Genomic DNA, 26,267 nt, shown 5'->3' with positions numbered 1-26,267 from the left:
CGGTCGTTAAATACCTGGGGGTCAACATTGACTAACTGCTGAGGCTGAGGCACCACCCGGACATCTAACTCTCCATAGCAAAAGCTGCATTCAAGGCTAATAGTAGGATTTTCCACAACAAAAAACTTGAGAAGAAAATCAAAAATAATAATACCACAAGGGTTCCTGACACTGGACAACAATGGCATCATACGGGACGAAGATAATAACCCAGTTAGATACCACTGAAAAAGGCATAAGGCCCAAAAAAGGATAGGGTTCACCCTTGACGATCTTAGAATTAAGTGGTTCGACTTTACATACTCAAAAGCTCCACCCCAAAGAGATAAAATTGACGCGAATCGGCTGAGCGGCAAATACTGGTGGCTTAACAGTAAGTCAAGGCATCGCAAAGAGCTCAAAAAACAGCTGCAGCCTCCATAGTGCAGTGAAATATTTTTAAAAACTGTAAATAGTGTACATATTCTTGTTTATTTATTTTAGGTTGTAAAGCTTATCAAAATGAAACTAGTGAGACAAAGTGGTTTTTATGGACAATTTTCCACTACTATAAAAATACTAATTAAGTTAGAAACTCGAATATTTTTTTTTTTTTTTTTAATAAGTTTATTTAAAGTCGCTATGACATCATAGGTCCTCTGCGACTACTATTTAATATATTTTAGTAATTAAATCTAACAGAATATAAATTTGTAAATATCTGTATATAAATTAGAATAGAAAAAATTTAACATCATAGCTTTAGTTGATTTAGAAAGATAGAAATTCGTGGAAGGAAATCTTCTCTGTTGAGGGCTGTCTGGATGTTGGCTGGAAGCCGATGCTGAGATCTTAGTAAGTTAAGTTGACGGCATGACATTAATATGTGTTTGACAGAGGCGTATTTGTTACAGGCTGGGCATAGGTTGACGTTAGTTTTGCTAACGTCAAATTAAAAATATTTTAATTTCTTTTTTTTTTCTTAATTTCTTCTAAAATCAATTTCATCTAAATTTATTTTCTTCTAAAATTTCAACTTCTTTTAAATTAAAAATCTTCTAAATTTTAATTTCTTTTAAATTTGGCATTCAAAAATGCACTTCTTAGGATAAAAAATCAAAAACTTACCAGTTTATTTGATTTTCTTCAAATTTTAAAAAGCTTAAGCCTTTTAAAAAAATTCTTTATACACAATTCGTTGCACTACACAAAGCTAATCCTTTTCCTTATCCCTTTCCAGATAAGAAAACATGTCCTTATGCGTACTAGGTCCTTAACCTGAAGGACTTTTATAATAATTTGTGGAAAATAGGAAGGCTATTCTAGTAATAATATAACACTTTGATTATATATACGTCTATATGTAGTTGCAGCTTTATTATGTCTTGTACACAGAACTTCTAGATGTACGTGTGATCGGTACAGAGCTATAGTCAAGAGTGAGTATGAGCTGTATTCATAGTTCGGGCTTAAGTGTAAGTGCACCTTAAGCACAAGCTTAATGCCGCGTTTAGATTCATATACGGCTTTCTTAAGATATACTTCAAAACTTGATCTTAGCTAAGACATGTGGCTGGGACAAATATTCATAATTTTAACTTGAGACAAGCTTGAGCATTAAATATTTCTGATGTATTCATATTGAAATAAGACGGTCTTATAAAATACCTTAACCTTACTTTTCATCCAAATAAGAGAGTTTTTTTCTAAGTCATCATTTCAGTTGACTTGAGATAATCTTAAATGTATTTACAGTGAAAAAAGTGGTTCAAATAATGAATTTTTTGGGGTTATATAATATTGACATCGACGATAATAATGATATCAATTTTTATTTGGACGACGATGATTTAATCATACGTGATGAAAATCCTTTTGATTTTTATTCAGACATCGAATTCAAACAAAGATATAGATTTGATAAGGATAGTGTGTAACGGGTATTTTTCCGGTTTCCAAAAGGAGTGAATTTTAACCGTTGGTGATTTGGTCAAGACTTACCAAAATATCTATATCCCCTAGCTCGAATGAAATCTCACCGGAGTCCAGGGTCTTTTCGGAGATAGTTTATATAATTTATAAATGAAATTTGAGCCTGAATATAATTGATATACTATTTACTTTTATTGAAAACAACAAATATCAAAACTTAAGATGATAATACATACAAACTTTATGACAAAATTAAACATTATTCGAACATAACACGCACACACCGCTTGTTTTTCGTATTTTGGTGCCACCTGGTGGCCAAACTCTGTCTACTACCTTTACAAAGAAGTACACCCTAAATTACGGCCCTATTTTCGCTTAGTCCTGTTTGGGTGCTTGGAAAGCAGCCCTTCCCTGTGGCCCGACTTACCCTTGGTCCCGTTTGGGTGCTTGAAAAGCACCCCTCCCCTGTGGCACGACTTACCCCCTAGTCCCGTTTGGGTGCTTGGAAAGCAACCCTTCCCGGTGGCCAAATTTCCCCCAAATGGTCAAGTCAGCACGTACCTGGTTCCTGGTCGGAGACGAGGTAGGAGTTCCTTGGTTCCTTCCTGGTGAATGGTCTTCTACTAGGCAGGTTATAACCACTGGAAAACTAGGTTGACTTTTCCGTCAATCAAAATTGCTTTTGTCATTTCCTAGACCTTTCTCCAAGAGTGAAAGATATTGGAGAATTATCGCCATCTATCGCTCGTCGTCAAACTTCAGATTTTTCAACTATTTAAATCTGATCAAATATCAAATTCATTCATCAATTTCAACAGATTACAATAAATTTCACACAAAATCAATTCCATACAAAAGTCGTTCGGGACTTAGAAAAAAATAACATTTGCCAAATAATAATTTTTACCAAAATAATTTCCGATACTAATCTCATTTCTGGGACTTAGTCAAAAAGTTAATTCCACAATGAAAATAATTAACTAAAATAATTATTCAGATATTTTGAATCTGTTCGCGAATTTAATTAATTCTTTCTTTCAGGTAAAATAAATTTTTGTTCTTTAAAAGAACAAAAATTATCGCCATGCAGTTTCGCTTATATTAGCTCATCGGTTTTTACTGCAAACGAACAAGCGGCGAAATTATTTGCCACCTCTCGCCGCGATGGCGAACTAAAAACTCGCGCGCGTTTTCAAATAATAGATTTTAATGAATCAATCGTAGTCCGATATTTTTAGAAATAATATTAACAATATCTGGGTATAAACTAAATAGTTAAATCATAAACGATGCAAACAATAATTTCGTTAAATGTGGGTTTGATTTATTAAACTTTAGTAGGCGAAAGCCGTTGTTCAAATGTTATAAATAACTAAGAAAAGAAAAAAATATAACAATTTAAAGAATTTCGATAAATTAATAGATTAAACTAGGTTCGGATCAATAATAGAAATTATTCATCCGTAAACACAACATCAATAATAATAATAATAATAATAATAATAAACAAAAGTCCGAGGACAACATTAAATAAAAAAAATATCTTCTCGCCGGATCCGGCCGGCTTAATATCACCGAAGGAAAGAAGTAGGTATTCCCTCTGCCGCTTTTTTTGTCTCACTCGCATTCACGCCCAAATGACATCACAAGTGTTAAATTTGGAATATTTTACGATTCAAAATGGATTAAATAAAATAGTTGAATCAAATGAAAATAATTTAGACAATAATTAAGGCTACTCAAGTATCAGATTTTAATTAAATTAGACTGAAAATAAATAGATTACAATTTATTTAATAATTTCTCGGATTGGACAAAATAGGATTAATTCAAGATACACAGAACTCTTGTATTAAATAATTATTGTTGTAATATTAAGAACACGGCAGTAATTTAGTAATTAGGAAAATTATAATTAGGAAATAGAAAAGATGATAAATAGGAATTAAGAAATGATAATTAGTAAATAAGAATTGAATTGTTTCCGGAATGGGAAATCATTTATTGTATTATTGTCATTATTATAAAATTGATAAATAGTGTGGTTGTGTGTGCGTAAAGAGTCTACCTCGGTTTCATGGTATACTCCTCTGGCTTGGGGGTAGATCTCTTAGAGTAACGTGAGGGTCCGTGGGACAGCGTGCGCTGTGTGGACAGCGTGTGTAGTAACGTGAGGGTCCAGTACAGTGACGTGAAGGTTCGTGGGACAGCGTGAACTAAGATAGAGTAGCGTGAGGGTCTAGCAGACAGCGGGCACTACAGCGACATGAGGGTCAGCTAGACAGCGCGAAATATAACCGAATAAGAGTTATGTGTGAATGAGTTCATCCTGAGAATTTTTTTGTATTGTTATATTTGCCTTTATATCAGTTGTAAGAAGGAAGGGATAAATAAATAATTTTGTAAACGAAATTCTGTATTTAAATTTTGATTCCTTTCAGCAATCTCTCACGACCCTGACCTATAACTCTATGTTCTGGTCCAGTTCTGGATACTGAGTCCAAAAATCCAGTGGCACCCTTAAATAAATAAAAGGGGCGACTAACGAGCAAACGACATCCCGTTTCAAGTTCCTGTAAATTACATTTGAAAGCTAATTAAGCAATCTTTAATTTCCATATTTATATATTTTTTTAGATTAAATAGTTTAGGAATGACAGAAATTTGAATTCTTCTAATTCCTCAAAATTTAGAACTCTTACTATTTCATCGCGAAATGACTTCTGAATGTGATGACTTGTAAAATTTTTGTAAATTGCACCTCAAAGCTGATTAAATAAACTTTAATTTCCATACCTCACTATCAGTCTAGACCAAAAATTTCCAACACTCTCAGACAGATCTAATGAAACTTTACTTTTGCATTTGTTTTGATGTCATTGTTTTATTGTGACAGAAGTTATATATTATGATCAATATTATATTGTAAAAAATTTGTCTTTGTTATTTAAGAAATCTACTCTCATTTTGGCTGCCGAATGGTCTTTTGTTAATTTATTGTAACTTTTTTTTTAAATTGCACATACAACGAATTCTGAAACTATTAGTCAACAATATTAATCTTTTTGTGCAATGGAGTATACAATATTTTTTGTCATTCCATCTTTAGCTCACACAAACAAACTGGATGGTTTGCCCATTCGAGAGCATGCCACGTATAATTGTCCTCGTGAAAAACATGACGTGCTCAAATCTAAGCTATAAACAGACATTGTTTGGCCTTGAGACTTATTAATGAGTGATTGCAAATGCCAATCTAATGGGGAACTAAATGCGTTTCAATTGAATTGACACATCTGTGAGTATAATAGGGATTCGTCAAAGTAATATATCTTCACCTCGGTATTTGCCATTTAAAATAATGGTTTCGATGACGTTCACTAATTTTTCAACGGCTAATCGCGTGCCATTGCACATCCGTAGTGAGTTCAAATTACGAAGCAAAATAATCAGAGCCCCAAATATGAGTTCTAAATTATACGGTGGTATGCCTGGTTAATCCAATGAGTTTAAACTCTGTTGGAAAATGTGCAGTTTCAAGGGCATCGTAAACTGCATCAACGGATCTATATGTCACCAAGTTACCTGGCAAAAACTGTTGTATCTTGAGATTCAATTCCTTGACGTCCACATTTTTTGCTGTTAAAATCGCCTTTTCTGTCAGCTACTTATAATAGATGTATTGTGTGTGTACATCGAGAAATATTAGGTTATAAGGGCATCTTGGAAGGTTCTGGGTTCGAGTCCCAGTCCAAGCTATCCGAATTTTTTATCGCATATTCTATAAGCTCTTATTCATCGGAAGGTCCTTTCCAATTTTTTTCACAATCCCTTCCTCCCAATTATCCTATGACGTAAATGTTGGAACACATCATGTAATAATTACCGTAACTTCGCTTCTTTCCTGCTTCACGGAATTATTTAATTTTAATTTAAAAAATTTTAACTTAAAAAATTTTACCAAATTTTTAAAGTTTTTGAACTGTTGAGGAGCCCCATCAGAAGAATAATAAATCTTGTTACAGCGTTCAGGAAGACTTTTTACATAATCAGTTATTAATTTGATGAAAACATAAACAGCAACGGCGTCGTGATTACTACAGTCTGAAATAATTACTAAATTTTTGTGTTCAAGTTCATCATTTACCTTGTAATAAATAACCACCAGAAAAACTGTTGCCTGGTTATTATTCCAGTGAAAACCAGATGCTGCATTTTGTACTACGAACGCATAATTCTCTGCAAAATCACAAATAATGACAAATTCATTTGGTTTCAGTGTTTCTTTCAATGTTTTCAAAAATTTGGCTTGTTCTTTAACAATAAATGAGTGAGGTAAAAGAACTATTAGTTCACTACAAAAGTTTTCAACAAATTCTTCTGTAGGCTTGATAAAAGTTTCCAAACTACTTCTCGGTTTTGATATCCAATACTTATACGTAATATTCTCAATCTCCTGATTCTCAAAACATGTTAGAAGAATGTTACTCAACTCATCTATCCCTGGACAGTTGTTACATTCACCCAAATAATATTGCACCGATGGAGTCTCACAAATTATCATGTTCAAACAATCACTATAGTGTTTCATGGGCTTTTCTGTATTTATTGTTAAAGAATGAAGATTTGCACCTAAAAGAAAAGCTATTAAATGAACAGAAAATTCACACAATTATAATTATTAATTAATTTGATAATTACCAAGCATCATTAACTTAAAGCTTTGATGGATCGTACATACACAGATGGTGTGTGTTCTACTTGCTCCTGCTAACACACAATTTTTCGGTCTTAAAGAAGCGAATTTCGAAAATCCAATTTTCTCTGTTGGGTTTATTTCACGGAACCATTGGTATAGTTCTTTTAAGTTAGACAGAACAAGCCGTTTTTGGAAGTGTACTCGATTACCATCATTATTTCGAACTGAAACAAAGTCATTCATACCGGGCATCAAAGCACTATACTCATCATCGTTGTAAAAATTCTCAATTCGTAATAACATTTGATGAGTAATTGTCCTCCCTATACAAAAAATGTTAAGTAATTCAGTCTTCAGATGTACCAGAAACATTAATTCTACGCTATACCTACCTAATTTCGATTAATGTGTTGAAAGTAGACCCTTTTCTTTAACCAACTTTTTTGCTACCCTTGTTAAATGTGATGTATTCGTAGTTTCACAAATACGTCTTTCACTCCATTTGTCAGGTAACAATGTTAAAATTTGTATTTTTAAAGACTTATCCGTTTTGTTATCATTGAATTTGTCATGCAGCATTTTAATGAAGGAGCGAAAATTTTCGCGATCGTCGTCGATCGATCCTTCATCGGCAGCTGAGAGCAAAATTTTTTAGAAGGAATCGGCGATCGATTCATCAGTCGCAATGCATCGTTTATAATAGGTAATTGAGTTGTAGCGCTAACTTGAGATGCCGAGCTTGATTGTGAATTTTTGGGTTCGCTATTAAACGACAAGGAACCTTAACAAAACAATGAAACATGTAGTTCCTAGGAATGTATTTAAGGAATGTATGAATAATTTTTAAAAACTTACGGAATGATAAGGATAATGGAAGATCCATGGCAGTTGTGTTACTATCACTGTCAGCACCATCACTGTTCTCATTTTTGTCACTAGAATCATCTTCATGATCACTTGCATCAACATTAGGATCATCACTAGTATTTGTTTGTTCCTTTACTAATTTTGAAGCTTCTTTTTGACACGAACTGAATCCCACCGAATCCTAACGTTACTTTCATAATGTCAGTTGCTGGACGTAAACCCATTTTTCTTAAATGTAATTTCGACTTAAATGGATTACAACATCGATCGAATTGCTTTATTGATTCCATCATGTCTATATAAGAATCTTCCAATCAATTTAGATTAATAGAAGAAAACAATTAGCTTTTAAATAACACCAAATCAAAATAGTCTTTATAAACTATAATAATTATTTATTTACTTAGCAAATGTAATATCAACAATCTTTCACTAGACACTTGATCGCACAAAAGATTAACAGAAATTTATAGGTTATGTATAAGATTATATCAAAAGTACCGTATTCATAAATCGATACACACTGGCGTATTGTTTCTAGTATACTGACTATAGGTAAGTCTATAATTGTCCTCCCCTAGTTTATCGACCTTACTGATAGGTTAAAATTCGAATTTTAGTGATTATATTCGTAAATTAAATCTATAAATTGAGAATTATATCATAAAATCGTTAAATTATATTTATTTTATAATAGTAATAAAGTTTACAGAAAAAATTAAGAAAATGGTTGGCCCTGAAGGCCATTCCTGCAACTTCCCGCTCCTTTCGTAATTAAGCGCTCGTAATTGCACTTATTATGTTTTTGAGCTCTTCGAGCTCAAAAATCTAATTTTCATGTAGTTTTGAGCTCTTCGAGCTTAAAAGTTTGATAGGAGTTTAATAAATTAATATTTTTAACTTCCTGCTAAGATAATTGAAAATTTTCAAAAATCGGGAAGTTATTGGTTTTACCCCGTTTTTCGAAAATCGAGTTTTCATCAGATCTCGATGTTTTGAGGTCCTAGGAAGCTTCCCTGACTATTTCCGCGAGGGTGTCACTATGTCACTATGCCTGTGTGTGTGTGTGTGTGTGTGTGTGTGTGTGTGTGTAACCCTTTTATAACTTTTGAACGGCTTGATCGATTTCATCGCGGTTGTTGCCATTCGAAAGGGCTTCACTAAACTTAGATTCCCTGAAAATTTGAACCGATTCGGACCGATAGATTTTAAGAAATTTAGAGAAATCTAAAAAAAATAGGAAAAAAATTTTTTTCAGAAGTGGTTTTTTTGGAATAACTTTTAAACGGCTCTATCGATCGATTCCAAAATCTAATCAGCTCTCAACCTTAAAAAACCACGTAGATTGCCGCTAATCCGGTCAAAATCTGTTGATTCGTTCAAGAGATATCGCGAACGAAAAAAAAAATGGAAAAAGTTTTTTTTCACATAACTTCGATATTTATTTTCGAATCTTTTTTGGTGAAATTGAACAATTTTTAGAGCTTTAAAAACTGCGTCGATCACTGCCAAGAATGTAAAAATCAATTGATTGGTTCGAGAGATATCCTCGACGAAATATTTGGATACAAGGATTTTTTTAACATTACTCAGACATTTTTTGGAATAACTTTCAAAGAACTCGACCGATCGATTCCAAAAATTAATCAACTCTTAACATCAAAAAATCATGTCGATCGCCGTTGGTCCGGTAAAAATTAGTTCATTTATTCGTGAGTTATCGTTGATGAAAGAAACCCGAAAAAAGTGTTTTTCCAGAATTACTCCAAAATTCTTGGTTCGATCAAACTAAAATTACAGATTCTTTATAGAGCTCAAAAAATTGCCCCGAATGCTACCAACCGCGTAAAAATCAATTCATTTATTCCAAAGTTACTGCAGTTTGAAAATTCGAAAAATTGTCCCTCTAAGCTCAGGGAGCTTAAAATAACACATAAATTGTATTTTTGAGCTCGGAGAGCTCAAAAACATCATTAGTGCAGTTTTAAGCACTTGATATAAAATTAGCGGGATGTTGCACGGATGGCCTTCAGGGTCTACCGTTTTTCTAATGTTTTTAATTTTCAAACGGCAATAACTTTTGAATGAATGAACCCCCGGGAAAAAATGATCAGACCTGACCATGCCTGTTCATGTCTGAAGTGTTAAATACGCTCAGGCCTGATCAGACCTGTCCATGTCTGATCAGACCTATCCATGCATGTTCATGTATGATCAGGCCTGTTCATGTATGACCAGACCTCAAATTAGACATGATCATGCCTGATCAGGCCTGTCCATGCCTGTTCATGTCTGAAAGGTTAAATACGCTCAGGCCTGTCCATGTTTGATCAGACCTGTCCATGCCTGTTCATGTATGATCAGGCCTGAAATTAGACCTGATCAGGCCTGTTCATACATGACCAGACCTGAAATTAGACATGGTCATGTCTGATCAGGTCTGCCCATGCCTGTTCATATTTGAAAGGTTAAATACGCTCAGGCCTGTCCATGTCTGATGAGACCTGTCCATGCCTGTTCATGCCTGGCCAGGTTTGTTCATGTCTGTTCATCTCTGAAGCGGTGAATACGCTCAGGCCTGACCAAGCCTGTCCATGCCTGTTCATACCTGAAGCGTTAAATACCTCAGGTCTGTTCATCCCGGGAAAAAATGATCAGACCTGACCATGCCTGTTCATGTATGATCAGGCCTGAAATTGAACCTGATCAGGCCTGTTCTTGTATGATCAAGTCTGAAATTAGACCTGATCAGACCTGTTCATGCCTGCTCATGTCTGCTCATGTCTGATTTCTTTTTAGTTCTGTTTTTAAAATTAATTTATTCCGTATAACGCATTAATTTCTATCCCCTTATTAAGGGGTTATATCCACTTGCGAGGCAGAAAAAACGCGTTTTTTTGTTAATTTTTTCCAAAGAGGCATTTTATTTTATACATTAATGGAAAAAATGTACTTCAACAGAATTTAATGTATTTTAACAATCAGTGGTTTATTTAAAAAAATATTGGATCCCCTAGCTCCTGTAGATGATCTGCGGAGAGACCTCCAAAAAAGGTGCTTGGCGGTGAACAAGATATCTCTGGTTCAAATTATCTGAAAACCAAAAACCAAAAATATTTAGTGTTGTAATAAATAAGTACAGGTAATGATCGAAGGTCTAGTCAAAATTTTGATTTTTGACAAAATGGCGGCCGTTCAAAAAAAAAAATTCAGTTTTTCATGCAAATTTTTCACTTAAAAGTGGCTTAAAAAATCGAAATTATTGTCCAAAACCTTATTCCTTCGATCATTACCTGAAAAATATATCTGTCGTGTGAAAATTTCAAACCGATCGGTTTAGCGGTTTCGGAGAAATTTTGTTCACCGACTCTGAAAACACGGTTTTGAGATAAACGCGTTTAAAGTTTCGGGAACGATTTACACTAAATTAAAAAATTTTTTTTTCAACTTACATCGTGTCATCTATTCCAGCACCATAAGAGGAACCCTCTGCTTCATCGTTTGCCTCCAAAATGTTTAACTGTTGTTGTCTACGAGCCATTCTTCCCTCGCGCGTCGACCCTTGCGCTCTTGCGTCCGAAATTGAGATGCGCTCTGCGTCCTCTTTACTCACGTAGGAATGAGCATTGGGTCCAAGTGATAATCCCATAGCACTCATAATAAAGCAGAGATGTTTTACCTTCATTAAAGATCCCGGCTGCAATGTTTGCAGCTATTTCCACAATTTTAGAGCCAGCTGGAATAATTTTTGGAGTTATTTTCCATATCAGCTGATTATAACTTTCATTATTGTTCTGGGTAAAACCACCAACGCATCGTTCCAATAATTTTTTGTTACTTAGATCTTCGTAAATTGGAAAAATAGCTGTTGCAACATCAGGTGGTAAGGCCTCATAATTATGTTTATAGCTGGGCAAAGTTCCCAAGGCTCGCGCTTTTTGCCACGAACACCACGAGTTTTCTCCTATAGGACAATTATCATGCTGAGGGTTTTCATCTGTAGAGCAGTTATGGAAATAAGATGCCCAAATGGCTTTATACATATTGTCAACAGAATCACAGTGTCTTCTAATCGCTAAACCATAGTAAACAGTTAATTTATCAATAACTTTCCCAGTCAATTTACCATTGCCACCAAGTAACTTTTTTTTTTTTTCCATTCTTATCTTTCATTTCTTCTACTGTATTATTTACTATGTCTCTTAGCCGTTTGCCCATTCTTTTTTTACCATGCCCAATACATTCTTTCTTCGTTACTTCTGTCTCACCATAAGAAGCAGCCTTCAAAATCCCCGAATAGGTTTTAGAGTCACCATCACCGATGTAGTTTATAAAACGAACTTGATACTTTTCCAATGAACGTTTGAACATGGTAATAACAGCATCAACTTCCATTTTTCCTGATGACCCATCGTGGTTAGCTGAGCATACGTCTTTGTGCTCTGCCCACCATTTCTGATATTCAGCAGTATCCTTGTGAGATTTCCAAGGCTCGCATTGCTTACAGTAAGAGCTTTTAACTAAAAGATCAATTATTTTTCCACTGTAGTATCCAATTAGAAATGTAACTCCAAATAGAGAAGTAAATCCCCTTTTTTTCCAAGTCCCATCTCCCGAGACTGTTAAATCACTCTTATGTTCCTCACCCTGCTGTTCAGACGTGGCATCCATTTCCTCAACACAAGATTTTTTTAAAAGTTTATCTGTAACTACTGACACACATTCGTGGATATTTTTAACGATCATATCATATGAAGTTTGGAGCAAAAAAGCTGGCATGTCCATTAGCCCACAAAATTGAGTAGCACCTTTCAAACCTAACCCAAGGGTTCTCATCACAAATATAAAGCGTCGATTTATTTCATACGAGTGTTTGACAAAGTTACAAGAGTTTATACTACGAGGACTACATTTATCACATAAGATAACAATTTTAAAACCAAGTCCACGTTCTGATGCTGTTTCGAATTTTACTGGCTCATGTCAAGTTTTACACAATACATATTCACTAATAGCCGTAAACACAGTTATAAAATTTAAAATTCTATATTCAACTGACGTATCGCGAGTTACACATATTTCCTCTTGCGCTTTAAATTTTTTTGCTGAGGCGATGAAACTGCTCTCATCATATTCCACGGTTTTCGGATTAAAAACGTTCTTCCGTTTCTTTCTTCGAGACAAAATTTCATTGAAATTTCTACGAGTTTTTCTGCTTATTTTACGAGGCTTTTTTGACTTTAATTAATTAAACTATACACACTAAGAAATATATAAACTGAGCACAAACACAACTTGTCCACGTGAAAGATCACTTCTAACTGATGAATTCACATATTTTTAACCTAAAATTCCTCAAGATAAGTTTCAGGTATAAAGTAGATCTTTTGTATTATTATATTAGTGTCTCAAACACAATATAAATCGAGAACAAAAGGATAGAAGCTACCAGAAACCGCTGCTACTCCGGCTCGTGCTCCGTCTACTTTCGAATGCTCGGAGAAGTTCTTACTAATACGCTCATATCTCCGAAACTAATTGTCGGATCGATTTGAAATTTTCAGAGAATATTCTTGAATATATGTACATTCAAAAAATGAAAAAAAAAATCGATTTTTTGAAAATCATATGTGGATATAACCCCTTAATTTTAAATGTACAACTTTCATTGAAAATATCGGCTTAAGCATAAAGTTTTTGATTTTCCATGCCAAAACAATGATTTTTAACTATGATTTTTGACGAAATGACACAAAATTTCTTACTGTTTTCCAAGGAATACGCAAAAAACAAGATTTTGAGGAAAAGTTTGAGTTTGATTGCGTGTAAATACCAAAATAGATCAGTTGATATCGATAGGCGATAAGTCCTTTCAAGGTGTCTGTTATTGTCTTAAGCTACACCTTGGTTCATTACTGTAGTATGAAAGATTACTGACCTGTAGAATACACAGATAATTCTTAGTTGCCTATACGTTCTGAATAAAAAAAAAAAAAAAAACTTTAAAATTAAAAGAAAACAACAAAATTATAATTCTGGAATAAACCGTAAAGAAAATTTTTTTTATTACTGTGCATAGAGCCACATGTTAATGGAGCAAAAAAAATACACAGCCGTTTTAAACAAATAACTCTGATATATAATAACTTATTAATAATTAATAAACTAGGCATAGTTAACTTCGTTAACTGTAAAGATAAAATATGTATGAAATTTAAATTACTTGAAGTAGTTTGAAAGATACCTTTACAGTAAATATAAGTCATATGGTCAAGAGGTAAAGTAACAGTCTGTTACTGCGATTCGAATCCCCACAGGTACAACTTTTTTTTTGGACCTGATCGAGTCAGACATGAACAGATCTGATCAGACCTGACCATGTCTGATCAGGTCTGATCATTTTTTCCCGGGCCGATATGTAGGAATTATTGTCGTTGTATAAACGATTTAATTCACTACGTAGAAATAACAATTGATTATTTATTATAATTTAATGTGTTATAAAAGAAAAGCGTTGATTATATTTTGAGCTTTAATCTTTGCACGTGGCAATATCGGTAGTAGCTGGCTATTGACTGTCTATCATTTACGAAAATTGTCTAAATAGATAAACGACGATTACAAATGTTTCGGGCGCCGAGTGTCGGCGGAATTAACCGAATGGGTAATTTATATTGTAGGACATAGTCGCTACAGTACTTCCCTTCTTAAAAAAAATAATGACGATTATTATATACAATGAGTTATGGTAAGTTATTTACAATGAAGAGAAAAAAACTTAATAGAATAAATAAGTACAATGATATCTCAAAAAATTGTGAAGGAAGTACTAAGAAAATTTAGTCGTCAGTTGCAGCGTAGACAGGTTTCAGTCTGTCGATGGAAATCGCCGTGTTTGTGCCCTTGAGATTTACGATGAAATATTTTTCGTGTCGAGTGATGACTTCGTATGGGCTTTCATAAGGTGAAGAAAACGACGGTCCAATTTGATCGTTGCGTACTAGAACGTGGGAACTTGAGTTGAGGTGTCTGAAACAGAAAACAGAACTTGTTCCATGACGCGACGTTTCGGCTGGTGCCAAGTTATTAAAATGAGCTTTCAAGGCGCGGACGACAGTTTGGGCGTCCTCATGTTTGTTCGACGGGATTATTAATTCACCCGGTAAACGGATAGGCTCACCGTATACAAGTTCTGCTGGTGTTGTTTGAATGTCTTCTTTCCACGCAGCGCGGAGACCGAGCAGGACTGCGGGTAATGCGTCGAACCAAGTGTCGTCATGGCAAAGTAGTGCAGACTTGAGCTGACGATGAAGACGTTCCACCATGCCGTTTGCCTGTGGATGATACGCGGTTGTGCGCAGGTGTTTTATACCGAATATTTTCATCAGCGATTGAAACAATGCAGAGGTGAACTGTGCTCCTCGGTCCGACGTTATTCTAACTGGTACACCGTACCGGGAAATCCAGTTGTTGATTAGGGCGTTTGCCACCGTGTCGGCGTCTCCATCTCTTAGAGGAATGGCTTCTGGGAAACGAGTAAATCGATCGATGATCGTGAGACATTTGTTATATCCGCGAGACGCTGGTAAGATGACGAGATCTATGTGGATATGTTCGAATCTCTGCGTTGGAAGATCGAATCAAGCGATTGGAGATGTCACATACCGTGTAATCTTATTACGTTGACAGTTGATGAACGCTTTGGCCCATTCTCGACAGTCTTTCTGGATAGATGGCCAGACGTAACGTTTGCTTACTAATTTCTGCGATGCTTTAGAGCCTGGATGTCCAAAAGAGTGCAGGGCGTTAAAAACTTTTCTTCGAAGTGGACCTGGAATGTATGGACGCGGTTTACCTGATGAAGCATCACAGTGAATCGCGGCTGGGTGGTCATCGAAGATGATACGTTGCCACTGTAGTGACGTCGTCGCGTTGTTGAGTAGATCTCGTAGTTCAGGGTCAACTCTCTGAGCATTTACCAGCTCGTGTGTCGTAATTAGTGTCGACACGGCTTCGACGCGTGACAGGGTGTCTGAGACGATGTTTTCAGGTCCAGCAATGTGTCTAAAGTCACTTGTAAATTGACCAATGAAGCCGAGACGTCGAAATTGCCATGGAGAGGCCCTTTCAGTACGTTGTTGGAACGCATGAAGTAATGGTTTGTGATCAGTGTATATGGCGACGTGTTTGCCTTCAAAAATATGACGGAAGTGTCGTACAGCTTCGTAGACTGCGTGAAGTTCACGGTCATACGTCGACAGTTTTTGAATTGAAGGCTGCAACTTTCTACTGAAGAAAGCCAGTGGCTGCCATTTACCTCCAACTTGTTGTTGAAGAACTGCTCCGATGGCTGTGTTGGAAGCATCTGAAAATATCGCCCATGGCGCGTCGATTACCGGGTGTGCGAGTAGCGTCGCTTCAGCCAGTGTTCGTTTTGCGTCGTTGAAAGCTTTTTTGAGCTCAGGAGTCTCTATTATCGGCGTTGAGTCTCTTACTTTTGGACCTTCCAGAAGTTTGTTTAGTGGTGCTAGGATTTGGGCGGCGTTCTTGACGAATTTTCTGTAAAAATTAATTGTGCCTAGAAAACCACGTAATGCCGAAATAGTACGAGGGAATTTAAGGTTAGAAATTGCGTCGACCTTGTCGGGCAACGGCTTGATACTTGAATCACTGATCTTGTGTCCTAAGAATGTTACCTCTTTTTGTCCAAAAACTGACTTGGCTGTGTTGATGACGAGGCCGTGGTCCTCTAGTCGTTGAAACAGGATGCTTAGGTGTTCTAAGTGTTGATCGTCGTTTTCGGATGCAATTAAGAAGTCGTCGATGTACGGAAACACGAATGGTAAGTCTGCTGTGATTTCATCAACGAATCGTTGAAATGATTGCCCAGCATTACGTAGTCCGAAAGTCATGTACATAAATTCAAACAGTCCAAATGGTGTGATGATCGCTGTTTTCTCGATGTCTTCTTCGGCGACAGGGATTTGATTGAAAGCTCGAATCAAGTCAATGACGGAAAATATTTTTTTACCATGTAATGTCGCCGTAAAATCCTCAAGTCGTCTGACTGGGTATCTGTCAGGTACTGTACGGGCATTAAGAAGACGGTAGTCTCCGCATGGTATCCATTCTCCGGACTTCTTCGGAACGAGATGTAACGGAGATGCCCACGGACTCTTAGATGGTCTCGCGATACTGCATTGGACCATTTTTCTAAATTCTTCTTGCGCAATCTTGAGTTTGTTCGGCGCGAGAGGTCTCGCTTTATACGAGACTGGTTGTCCAGGCGTCATTTTGATGTAGTGGACGGTGGAATGCTTCCTGGTCATCGCAGTACCATCTGGTGTGGTAATAGACGGGTGGTTCGACAATAGTTTGTGATAGACTGTGTCCTCATCCACTACCTTGATGCAATCCATGTCGGACGCTATTGAATTGACGTTTATTTGGAGACCAGTAGATATATCACGAAGTTTCTTGTTTTTCAGGTCGACTAGCAAGTCAAAGTGACTTAAAAAGTCGGCGCCGATGATTGGTTTCGTGACGTCAGCGATGATGAATCTCCACGTAAATTCGCGACGAAGTCCTAGGTTGAGCGAGAGTGTGATAATGCCGTAAGTTTCGATGAGAGAGCTATTGGCTGTTCGTAATTGATAACCGACGGGTGTCGGTTTGCACTTCAACCGCTGGTGCGGATAAATAGAGAGATCTGAGCCAGAATCCACGAGATATTGTGTATTGGTGGCTAGATCTGTGACGAATAGGCGGTGTGAAGTTGTCAGAGAATCGCTTCCCGCCACTAAGGACTCCCTTTTGCGTTTCCCGCAAACTTGCATCCGGCAGTGCACTTGTAGGATTTATTACCAAATTTTGCGTGGTAATAACAGATGCCATCCTTCAATTTCCCTCGTCTATTGGACGGAGCTCTGTTTTGGCGGTTACGTGACTTAGAACGTCCTCTGGGTCGGTTCTGATTCGCTAGAGCGGCGACGCATTTTGTTAGCTCAGAGATCTGTCTCTCAAGAGCCGAAATCTGAGGGTTCGAAGACGTAGAGGCTGTTGCGACAGTATTTTGATTCACGGGGAACATTTCATGAATTTTATCAGCCGTTGTGGCCAAGTCATCGGTGGACGTCGTATCTGGAGAGACTGAGAGTAGCTCTTGAGTCTTTTTTGGCAGATTTGACATCCATCTGGTCCTGATGACGGCTTCGTCGACTGTTGGAGCTAAAGATTTCAGGTGTCGGAGGAATTGTGAAGGGGAGCGATCACCTATCGCTTCGCCGTCTAGAAGCTGGCGCAGTTTTGCTAATTCCAACGCTGAGAAGCACTTAATTAGCGCTCCTTTGAGCTCACTAAACGGTGCGTGTATTGGCGGATAAGTGATCATCGCCTCAACTTCCTGTGCGGACTCGGAGTCAATCAGCGAAATAGTATGGTTGAATTTATCTCGCTCTTGTACGATGCCATGTATGGAAAACTGCCCTTCCAATTGCACAAACCAGATTTTTGCTCGCTTCGGGTTGAAGGGAGGCGCCTTTAGTGAATTGACGAAAAACGGCTTCGTATCTTCCGTCTCGTCGTGCGGCATCGTGAATATTTATTTATGTAAATAAAAGAAAGGTATCAATAAAAGAATAATCAAGAAAGAAAAGGAACAATACTTAAATTTTTGCTGTTGTTGAATTCTTTCGAGGATTAACTTTCGTCTATATTGACGTCACGGGTCTGGAATGCGGTAGTACTTGAGTTTTGGCGGCAATGATGGATTAACAATGCTGTTGCTGCTTCAAGGTCACGACGTAATAGGCTTCGCGCCACTCATTTATCACTATCCGATTTGCACTCGGGTGTGCCTCGGGATAACTAATGCAGCACAACGTCCAGGGTGCTCAGTAATGCACTAGCTGTGATAAGTTATGCACTAACGTCGAATTCGTCGACTTTCGCAACACATAAAAATAGACGTGGTTGAAACAAACTAAAATAATTAATTTCAAGTAAACTCGACGCTTTCCTCAACGACTAAAGGAACATTCACGTCGGTTTTAATAACGGCGGGTTCACCAATGTAGGAATTATTGTCGTTGTATAAATGATTTAATTCACTACGTAGAAATAACTATTGATTATTTATTATAATTTAATGTATTATAAAAGAAAAGCGTTGATTATATTTTAAGCTTTAATCTTTGCACGTGGCAATATCGGTAGTAGCTGGCTATTGACTGTCTATCATTTACGAAAATTGTCTAAATAGATAAACACACACACACACACATTATGTCAAAACGTCGAGATCTGATGAAAACTCGATTTTCGAAAAATAGGGTAAAACCAATAACTTCTCGATTTTTGAAAATTTTCAATTTTCTTAGTGGTAAGTTAAAAAACACATTTCTAAAAATTTCAGGATCTTTCAAGATCGGTACAAGGTATTATACGAACAAAATTACACCAAAATTTTAACTTCGAACATCATTTTTAAAAGATTTTTAAATGTTCAAAATTTGGCATTATTCAAAAGTTTTTTTGTTTTCAATAGCTCTAAGTTTCTACTTTCAAACAAACAGAAGGCTATTTTTGTATATATAATAGCATTTGAGAGATTACGAAAACAAAATTATAAAACTGGAAAAATTGTGAAATTTTGGATTTGCATTTTTTTTAATTTTTATTTTCCCTTTGGCCGAACTTTGTTATATTCTTATGCTTAAACTTGTGGATAATCTTGTAATATCTTTAATATTAATGGGAGCCAGTGTTTGCATCTTATGCGCAGTAATCAGTATGAGAAGAGTGGTTAGTCTCTCTGACAACTCTTTCAGTCGTAACTTATTAATATCTTCAATAGTTTTAACATAGGTGAGCACCTGTTCTTTATTCCAAGTCTCCGCATATTTTGGTCTTGTTGGTCTTTTTTTAAAGATACCCTTGACGAATCGTGAAATCATAGCGGCCTTTAAGAGATTGTTCTGTGAAATCAGAGATATCGCTGCTCTTGCTGAGTTTATGGTCCCATATTTTGCTCCTTTACTAAATCTATCTGCCAAAAATTTCATGACATCAGTGTTTTGAAGATTAATGGCATCTATTCTTTTTTGGTCTGCAAAAAACAACCACTTTTTCAGGCAGCCCTCATATTGCTTGACTATAGACTTTGTTATGGAGTCCAAGATTATTTCTGTTGGTTTGTTTGAAATTTCTTTTCTGATGGAAGCCTGCCTGATAACTTGCCGATCATTAGAAATAATTTAAGAGCAAGTGGATGATTCTGTTGCCTGAAAGGAGATCGCAATAAATTAATTTTTGGTTCAAAAGTTAGAGGTGGCTGACATAGGATAGAGGTAAACAGCGGATACCACGACTGTACAGGCCAATGTGGTGAACTAGAACTCCCGAAGTTTTATCATTGATTATTTTTCCTAAAGCTAGTAATATAAGGGCAAAAGGTGGAAAGGCATAAAACCTTTCACTCCTCCATGAGAAATTAAATACATCTACTAACACTGCGTCCGAAGTCTACTAACTCTGTCTAGAAGTTCTATCAGCTTCAACATTTAGCTTTGATGGAATATAAGAAGCTACTACCCTAATATTCCTACTCTCGCACCATTACTAGATACTTCTTGCTAGCTCGCTAAGCCCTGGGTATATAATTCCTCGCGCTTTATTAATATACGGTATTGCCGTTGTATTATCAATACGGAGTAGTGTTTGACAGTCGCGAGTCTCTGAGGCAAAACATTTGTCACAGGGTAAAATTACCCTAAATCGATAAGTCACCGTATATCGATAATTATTCGACATAGCACTAGCGCGTCTCGATCTTCGGGCCTAAGGGGAGAATAGGAGGGGGTAGTTTTGGGTTAAAATAGGTGAGCCGTGCAGTGGAAAAGGGAGAAGTAGTGTGCCCGCCAGACTGAGTGCCACGGAAATCAAGAAGGACCGATCCCCGGAGTAGTTACGAGACGAAGGAAGCCAACTACAACTAGGACTTCATCCTCAATAAGAGAGTTAGATCATCATTTTATTCGTCAAGGTATTAATTATTACTCTGTGGGAAAGAAGTGGACCGCGGTTTACCTAATACTGAGTTACTTCTCCTAATTAATTACTATTGGATCGTTTAATCGACGATTAATAATAATTAATAGTTGAACATTTGCTAGTTTAGATCGAGTGATTTTCATGGGGGCTTATACCCGAGAATCACTCAATCGACCTTGCGGAAAAATTTTGACAACTAGAAATTTATCAATTAATTAATTAACATCCGAAGAATTCGTTAAATTTATTTTTATAATTTTTATAATAATTAACTTAAGAAAAATTGAGTAATTTTGTCCCGTGGAAAATAATCGACAAACTTTTATTCGTGGAATTTTGGTCGAGCGTCAGTACATTTTGTGTCGCAGTAAAGTCCAATACCCTAGGTCAAGTAAAACTTAGCTAGCGAATGTTCTAGCACATAAAATTTGAATATTTCGACTTGTGTCGAATTTTTTATAATTGATAAAAACGATTAGAAAATTATTAAGAATTAATCATTGAGAATAATTTATAGTAGAAAACTATCGAAATTAATTTATATTGTCACGTGGAAATTAAGTAATTTTGGGGATTAAGTCCGTGAATTAGTTAAATTAATTTTTATTCCAAATTGATAATTATCGGCGTGGACATTAAGTCCAGGAGTTCAGTTAAGTGAGTCAAAATTTGTCACAGTAAAAATTTAGTCAGAATTATTTAATAATTTCATATTAATAATTTTGAATGTGATCGTAAAAGTTATATTGTGATTTATTTAATTATCAAAAGTTAATCCAAGGTATTAAGACCTTTTGTTTTAAATAGTTATTGTTATATTGTTAAGACCATGACTATAAGTTACTGAGGAATTTTAATCTATCTAATATTTTAATAGAATTAAAATTAGCAATCGGAAATTGAAAGTTGGATATTAGTTCAAAGTTAATTGAAATTGGTTGTTAATTGAAAGTTATCCTACTATTAAATACTAATGATTGAATAATTTAATTTAATAATATTGTAATTAAATTAAAATCATTTTTTTTTTATTTAAAATTATAAAATTCAATTAAGCGAAGTGTGGGTTATGTGTGTGAAGAATTGTATGGGTTATGTGTGATAGAGAGTGTTAATAGTGTTAAGTTTGGTAGTCCGGTGGACTTAATTTTAAGTTATAACAGTGTGTAAAGTTAGTTCGTTTTGGTAATCCGGTGGACTTGTAATTTTAAGCTTAGTTGTAGGACAGGTGTGGGAGACCGTTTGTTAGAAAAAGCCCATTAGTTAAGGACAGGTGTGGGAATCGTTTGTTAGAAAAACCCCAATAGTTTAAGGACAAGTGTGGGAGACCGTTTGTTAGAAAAAGCCCATCTAGTCATCGTATCGTCGTTGGAAGGTTCGTTTGTAAATATCGTTTATTTCGCAGTTATTCTCCGCTTCGTTAGATAATAAGTTAATTATAGTGTGTGAGTGAGCGCTTAAATTGTTAAATTTGTTAATTTTTTATTGTTAATAAATATCGATATATTGTTAATTAATTATTTATTATTCAACAGCACCTTCCTCCACTCTCTCTACCCTAAGATTAAGTTTTCTCACCTCTGGACCGGTTCCAGGAACCGTGATTAAAAATCCTAGTGGCGCCCTAATAATTATATTGGTTTTTAGTTTTGTTTATTTATTTATAAAATTGATTAGGGGCCAACCTGAACAGGTAAAACTGTTATACATTCAAGTGCGAAAAAGGCTGCTAGAAGCTCTAAATAGTTAATATGCAATTTTTGATCTTCCGGGCTCCAGAAGCCGTGTGTCACATTTCCCTCTGATTCTGCACGCCAACCAGTTCTTGAAGCATCAGAACTGATGATTAGGCTGTAATTTTTGGGTTTTATCCTACTACTTGTTTTCGAGATATTTCTTTTCCACCAGAGTACATCTTCGAAGACAGTCTCGTTTAATTTTATAGGTCCCTCAAAGTCATTATTATTTACTAACAATGCCAACCATTTTGCTCTCTCAAGTCTTTTGCAAAATACTTTACCCCATTCTACTCCTGGGCAACAAGCTACTAAAATTCCTATTACATGAGCAATTCTTAATTTTATAGTTTCTATGGGGTTCTACGTCTCTTAAGAGCGAGATTATTTGAGGTATCTTTTTGGATATTGGTTCAACTCAATATTTTTGCGAGTCTAAAACAAATCCAAGGTACTTACACCTCCTGCAAGGAGTAATTTGTCTCTTGGAATAATTCATTATAAATCCTAAGGATTCTAAAAATTCGATGGTGTATTCTACATTCGTTTGACATGACTCGAAAGAATTCCCTATGCACAAGATATCATCCAAGTAAATCACAGATATGAACCTGCGAGATCTGAGCTTATTCATCACTGGCTTCATAATTTTGGTAAAAATATATGGACTAGTTGATAAACCGAAACGTAGACAGATAAATTGATACAGCTGGTTCTTAAATCTCAATCTAAGAAATTTTCTACTAGTTTTGTTTACTGGTACTAAGAGATAGGCATCTTCGACATCAATGTTTGCCATAAAAGCATTTTTATCCAGTAAATTTCTTGCTGATCTTAGATCCTCCATTTTGAAATGCGACGTTTGAATAAACTCATTAACTCTTTTAAGATTAATTATGAACCTATACAACCCATCTGGCTTAGGGACTAAAAAGTAAGTCAAAATAAAATGACCTTCATCTTCCGTGCAAGCTTCTACAGCTTGCTTCGAAACTAACTTTTGTATTGTACCTTCAACCCTAGCTTGCTCTTCTGGAGACCATGTAGGTTCCAGAGGCTCGGAAGCTTTAAAAGGGACATTCTCAAAGGAAATATTACAGCCTTCAATGCAGTTTAGAATAAACCTATCCTCAGTTACCTCTTTCCACTGTCGTTAAGTTTATGCATCTCTGAACCTTTGTCACTGGACTCATCTGCTACTGATTTTTCGAAATTTTCATTGGCACTATCGACGGAGTCTGTAAATCAAAGATTTGTCATCAGTCTCATGATGAACATAATACCTTATATATATATATATATATATATATATATATATATATATATATATATATATATATATATATATATATATACTATTTCTTTTTTCAATCTCTTCGTATATTTTTCTATACTCAACCATACATGTGTGACTACAATTTTTGCTTTATAATAAAAATAGCTAAAAACAACGAAAGGATTAAATTTGGATTCTTCCGTGTGAATTTGATTTCCAAATTGCTGCTGAGTTAGTTAGCCCAATTCGGACTAAATGAGGCTTAAATTGTCACCGGCAAGTGTGTCTTCCAAACCATCGCCTAAGTCGGAAGTCAAGTTAGGCCCAAACTCGCGACTGCGTTACTTCCGAGACATGGGCCAACTTTGGCTTCCTGATTCGACGCGAGCTTGGAACTCGGCATGCCTAATTCGGAACGAACCACCGCCGAGCTTAAATTTCTGGTCAGGATATTTTAATTCTGGAGTAACTTCAATACACCACTATACAATAAAGATTCTTATTCTTATCAATAATGTAAAATGTAATGATCAGGCTGAAATCGCTCTTAAATATTATATACATTATAATCATTCTCTGAATTATTCGTTAATATGGAAAATAATTTGTAAATTGTTGTTTATGGTTGAAATGTAGGTGTGCTGTAGACCTCACTGTGTTTTGACAAAAACTACATCGAGAGGTTCAATGTCAGGCGTTAGTCAAACAGCAAGTCCAGTTGAAGAGCGTGGGCCGCCTCCAGGGCAAGCACCTGTTTTGAGCTCGCATGGGTCTATAGGATCTATTGCAAGTGCTGTTAGTACGGGTTCCGTGAGCTCGACTTCAGCTCATGCACCGATATTGTCTAGTGATATTAACGAATCTGATATTCATCAATTGCAGCGAAGAGATTCACAAGGTAAAAGTAAAGCAAAATACAATTAGTAGGGTGCTTTTTTTTTTGGACTATTTTTTCATTTTCGTTCCCATAGTAAAAATTTGTTAGGAGTACCAAAAAAAAAACAAAATTCTCTAAAAGTTTGGGCCCTTAATATTAATATTAAGTACTCGACCAAGGAGTGTAGTGATTTCCCTTTTAAATTACATGTAAAACTTGATTTTTTTATTTTGAATTTTTTAACTCAGCGGCATTTAATGGGATTGTCTAGGAAGAGATTTCTAAGAATTGAACGGTCTACAAAAGTCTTCATTACGGCAAAGTCATAACTTACACCTGCGGGGTAGTACGGGCCGGGAAAGCTAATTTTTTTATAAAATTCGCGTTGTTTTGTAACTATCTCGAAAACAACATTAGCTAAAGAAAAAATACAAGCAACAGACTTGTAGGAAATTGAATTTCCTAGAAAAAAGCTCTTTAGCACTAAATCGTTAAGAATGATACTTTTTGAGATATAGAGGTTTGAATTTAAGGCGGTATGGAATTTTTGAGTGAAATTGTGAAATAAATTAGTTTCACTATAAATTGTCATATGAATCATTAATTATTCATATTTTAAATTACAAATAATTAAAGAATTGAATAATTGATCATTTTGAAACCGATATTAAAAAAAGAAAATTTTTTAAAGAGATTTTTAAAAATTTTTTTTCCTCTTACTAAAAATTTTTTGTGATCTCTCCTGATTTTTTTTTTTCATTTTTCAATCATCTAATACATTTAAAGTTCTTAAAAAGAGTAAGATATAAATAACTAAAACAAAGAAAAGATGAATTGTATTTCTTCATTCTTTGTATTATGATACTGATCAATTTTGGTTTATGTAAGATACTATGGTATTGTACGTTATTACTCAACCTCACCTGAGTTTCCCAAATTTTCTGCTTAATTGCAGTGCTTTCTCTGTGATCGCGTACTTGTTCCGCGACAGTTAGAACAAAGCTTTGCGAGTACTGAGCGACCTAACGTCGTTAAACGTATTTTGCATCAAATTTGAGGTTATGTAAACTAATTGTGCTATAAAAATGTGTGAAAAAGTTAGTAAAAATATTTACCATTATTTAATTGGATTTATAAAATTGAAATCATTTATACCTTTAATTGATCCTCAATAAGTTCAAGAATATCCTCTCTTCTGTCGTTCAAGATATTAGCAATTTTTTCATCGTTTATACCGATTTCGTAGAAGGAAGCTCCCGGGAAAAAATGATTTTGCCTAGTTATATATGGTTATACAGTATAATCTCACTAATCCGGCACTTCGATAGATCGGCACGTCTAATAATCCGGCACCCTCCGCCCACGCCTCCCTCGCCCCTCTATACCTGTGCGCTTCGGTCGCTGCGTCGTCGACGAGCAGTCTAACCTCAAAACTTATCACGTGCACGTGCTTACGTATTTGTTTTTTTGTTTTCAAGTGATAATAGTTTATAGTTAAAAATGTCAAATAAACGCAAACACACGACACTAGATTTGAATAATAAAATGGAGATTTTAAAGAAGTTAGATAGTGGAGAAAACATGTGCAAATTGGCAAAAGAATATGGTGTTGGGCGTGCTATTATATACGATCTTAAGAAAAAAAGGCAAAAGATAGTAGACCACGTCAAGACAATGGAATCGGGGCCAGGAAAGCGTAAAACACTAAAAGTTGGCGATTGTCCAAAGATGGAAAACGCTCTTTACATGTGGTTCTTGCAACGGCGTTCTAAACACACTCCTATATCTGGAGAAATTCTGAGAACCAAGGCAATCGAATTTTATAAAAAAATTACCCACAAAGATGAT

The 26,267-nt window shown here is 35.7% G+C and overlaps 1 protein-coding gene across 5 annotated transcripts in view; it reads left to right on the top strand.

Moving 5' to 3' along the window:
- The window catches only part of Syn (synapsin), a 295,521-nt gene that overhangs the window by 165,065 nt on the left and 104,189 nt on the right, over window positions 1-26,267 (top strand). For all 5 annotated transcript variants that reach the window (XM_074254998.1, XM_074254996.1, XM_074254995.1 and 2 more), the window contains exon 9: window positions 24,179-24,440. In XM_074254998.1, coding sequence (XP_074111099.1) covers window positions 24,179-24,440 — 262 coding nt within the window. The remainder of the gene's footprint in view (window positions 1-24,178; window positions 24,441-26,267) is intronic.

This window comes from Cotesia typhae, unplaced genomic scaffold (assembly GCF_013202065.1).
Source record: "Cotesia typhae breed Kobodo isofemale line unplaced genomic scaffold, CoteBio_Ctyphae scaffold_13, whole genome shotgun sequence".
NCBI lineage: Eukaryota > Metazoa > Arthropoda > Insecta > Hymenoptera > Braconidae > Cotesia > Cotesia typhae.
The sequence above is the reverse complement of the archived record's forward strand: the minus strand, read 5'-3'. Positions and strand labels throughout refer to the sequence as shown.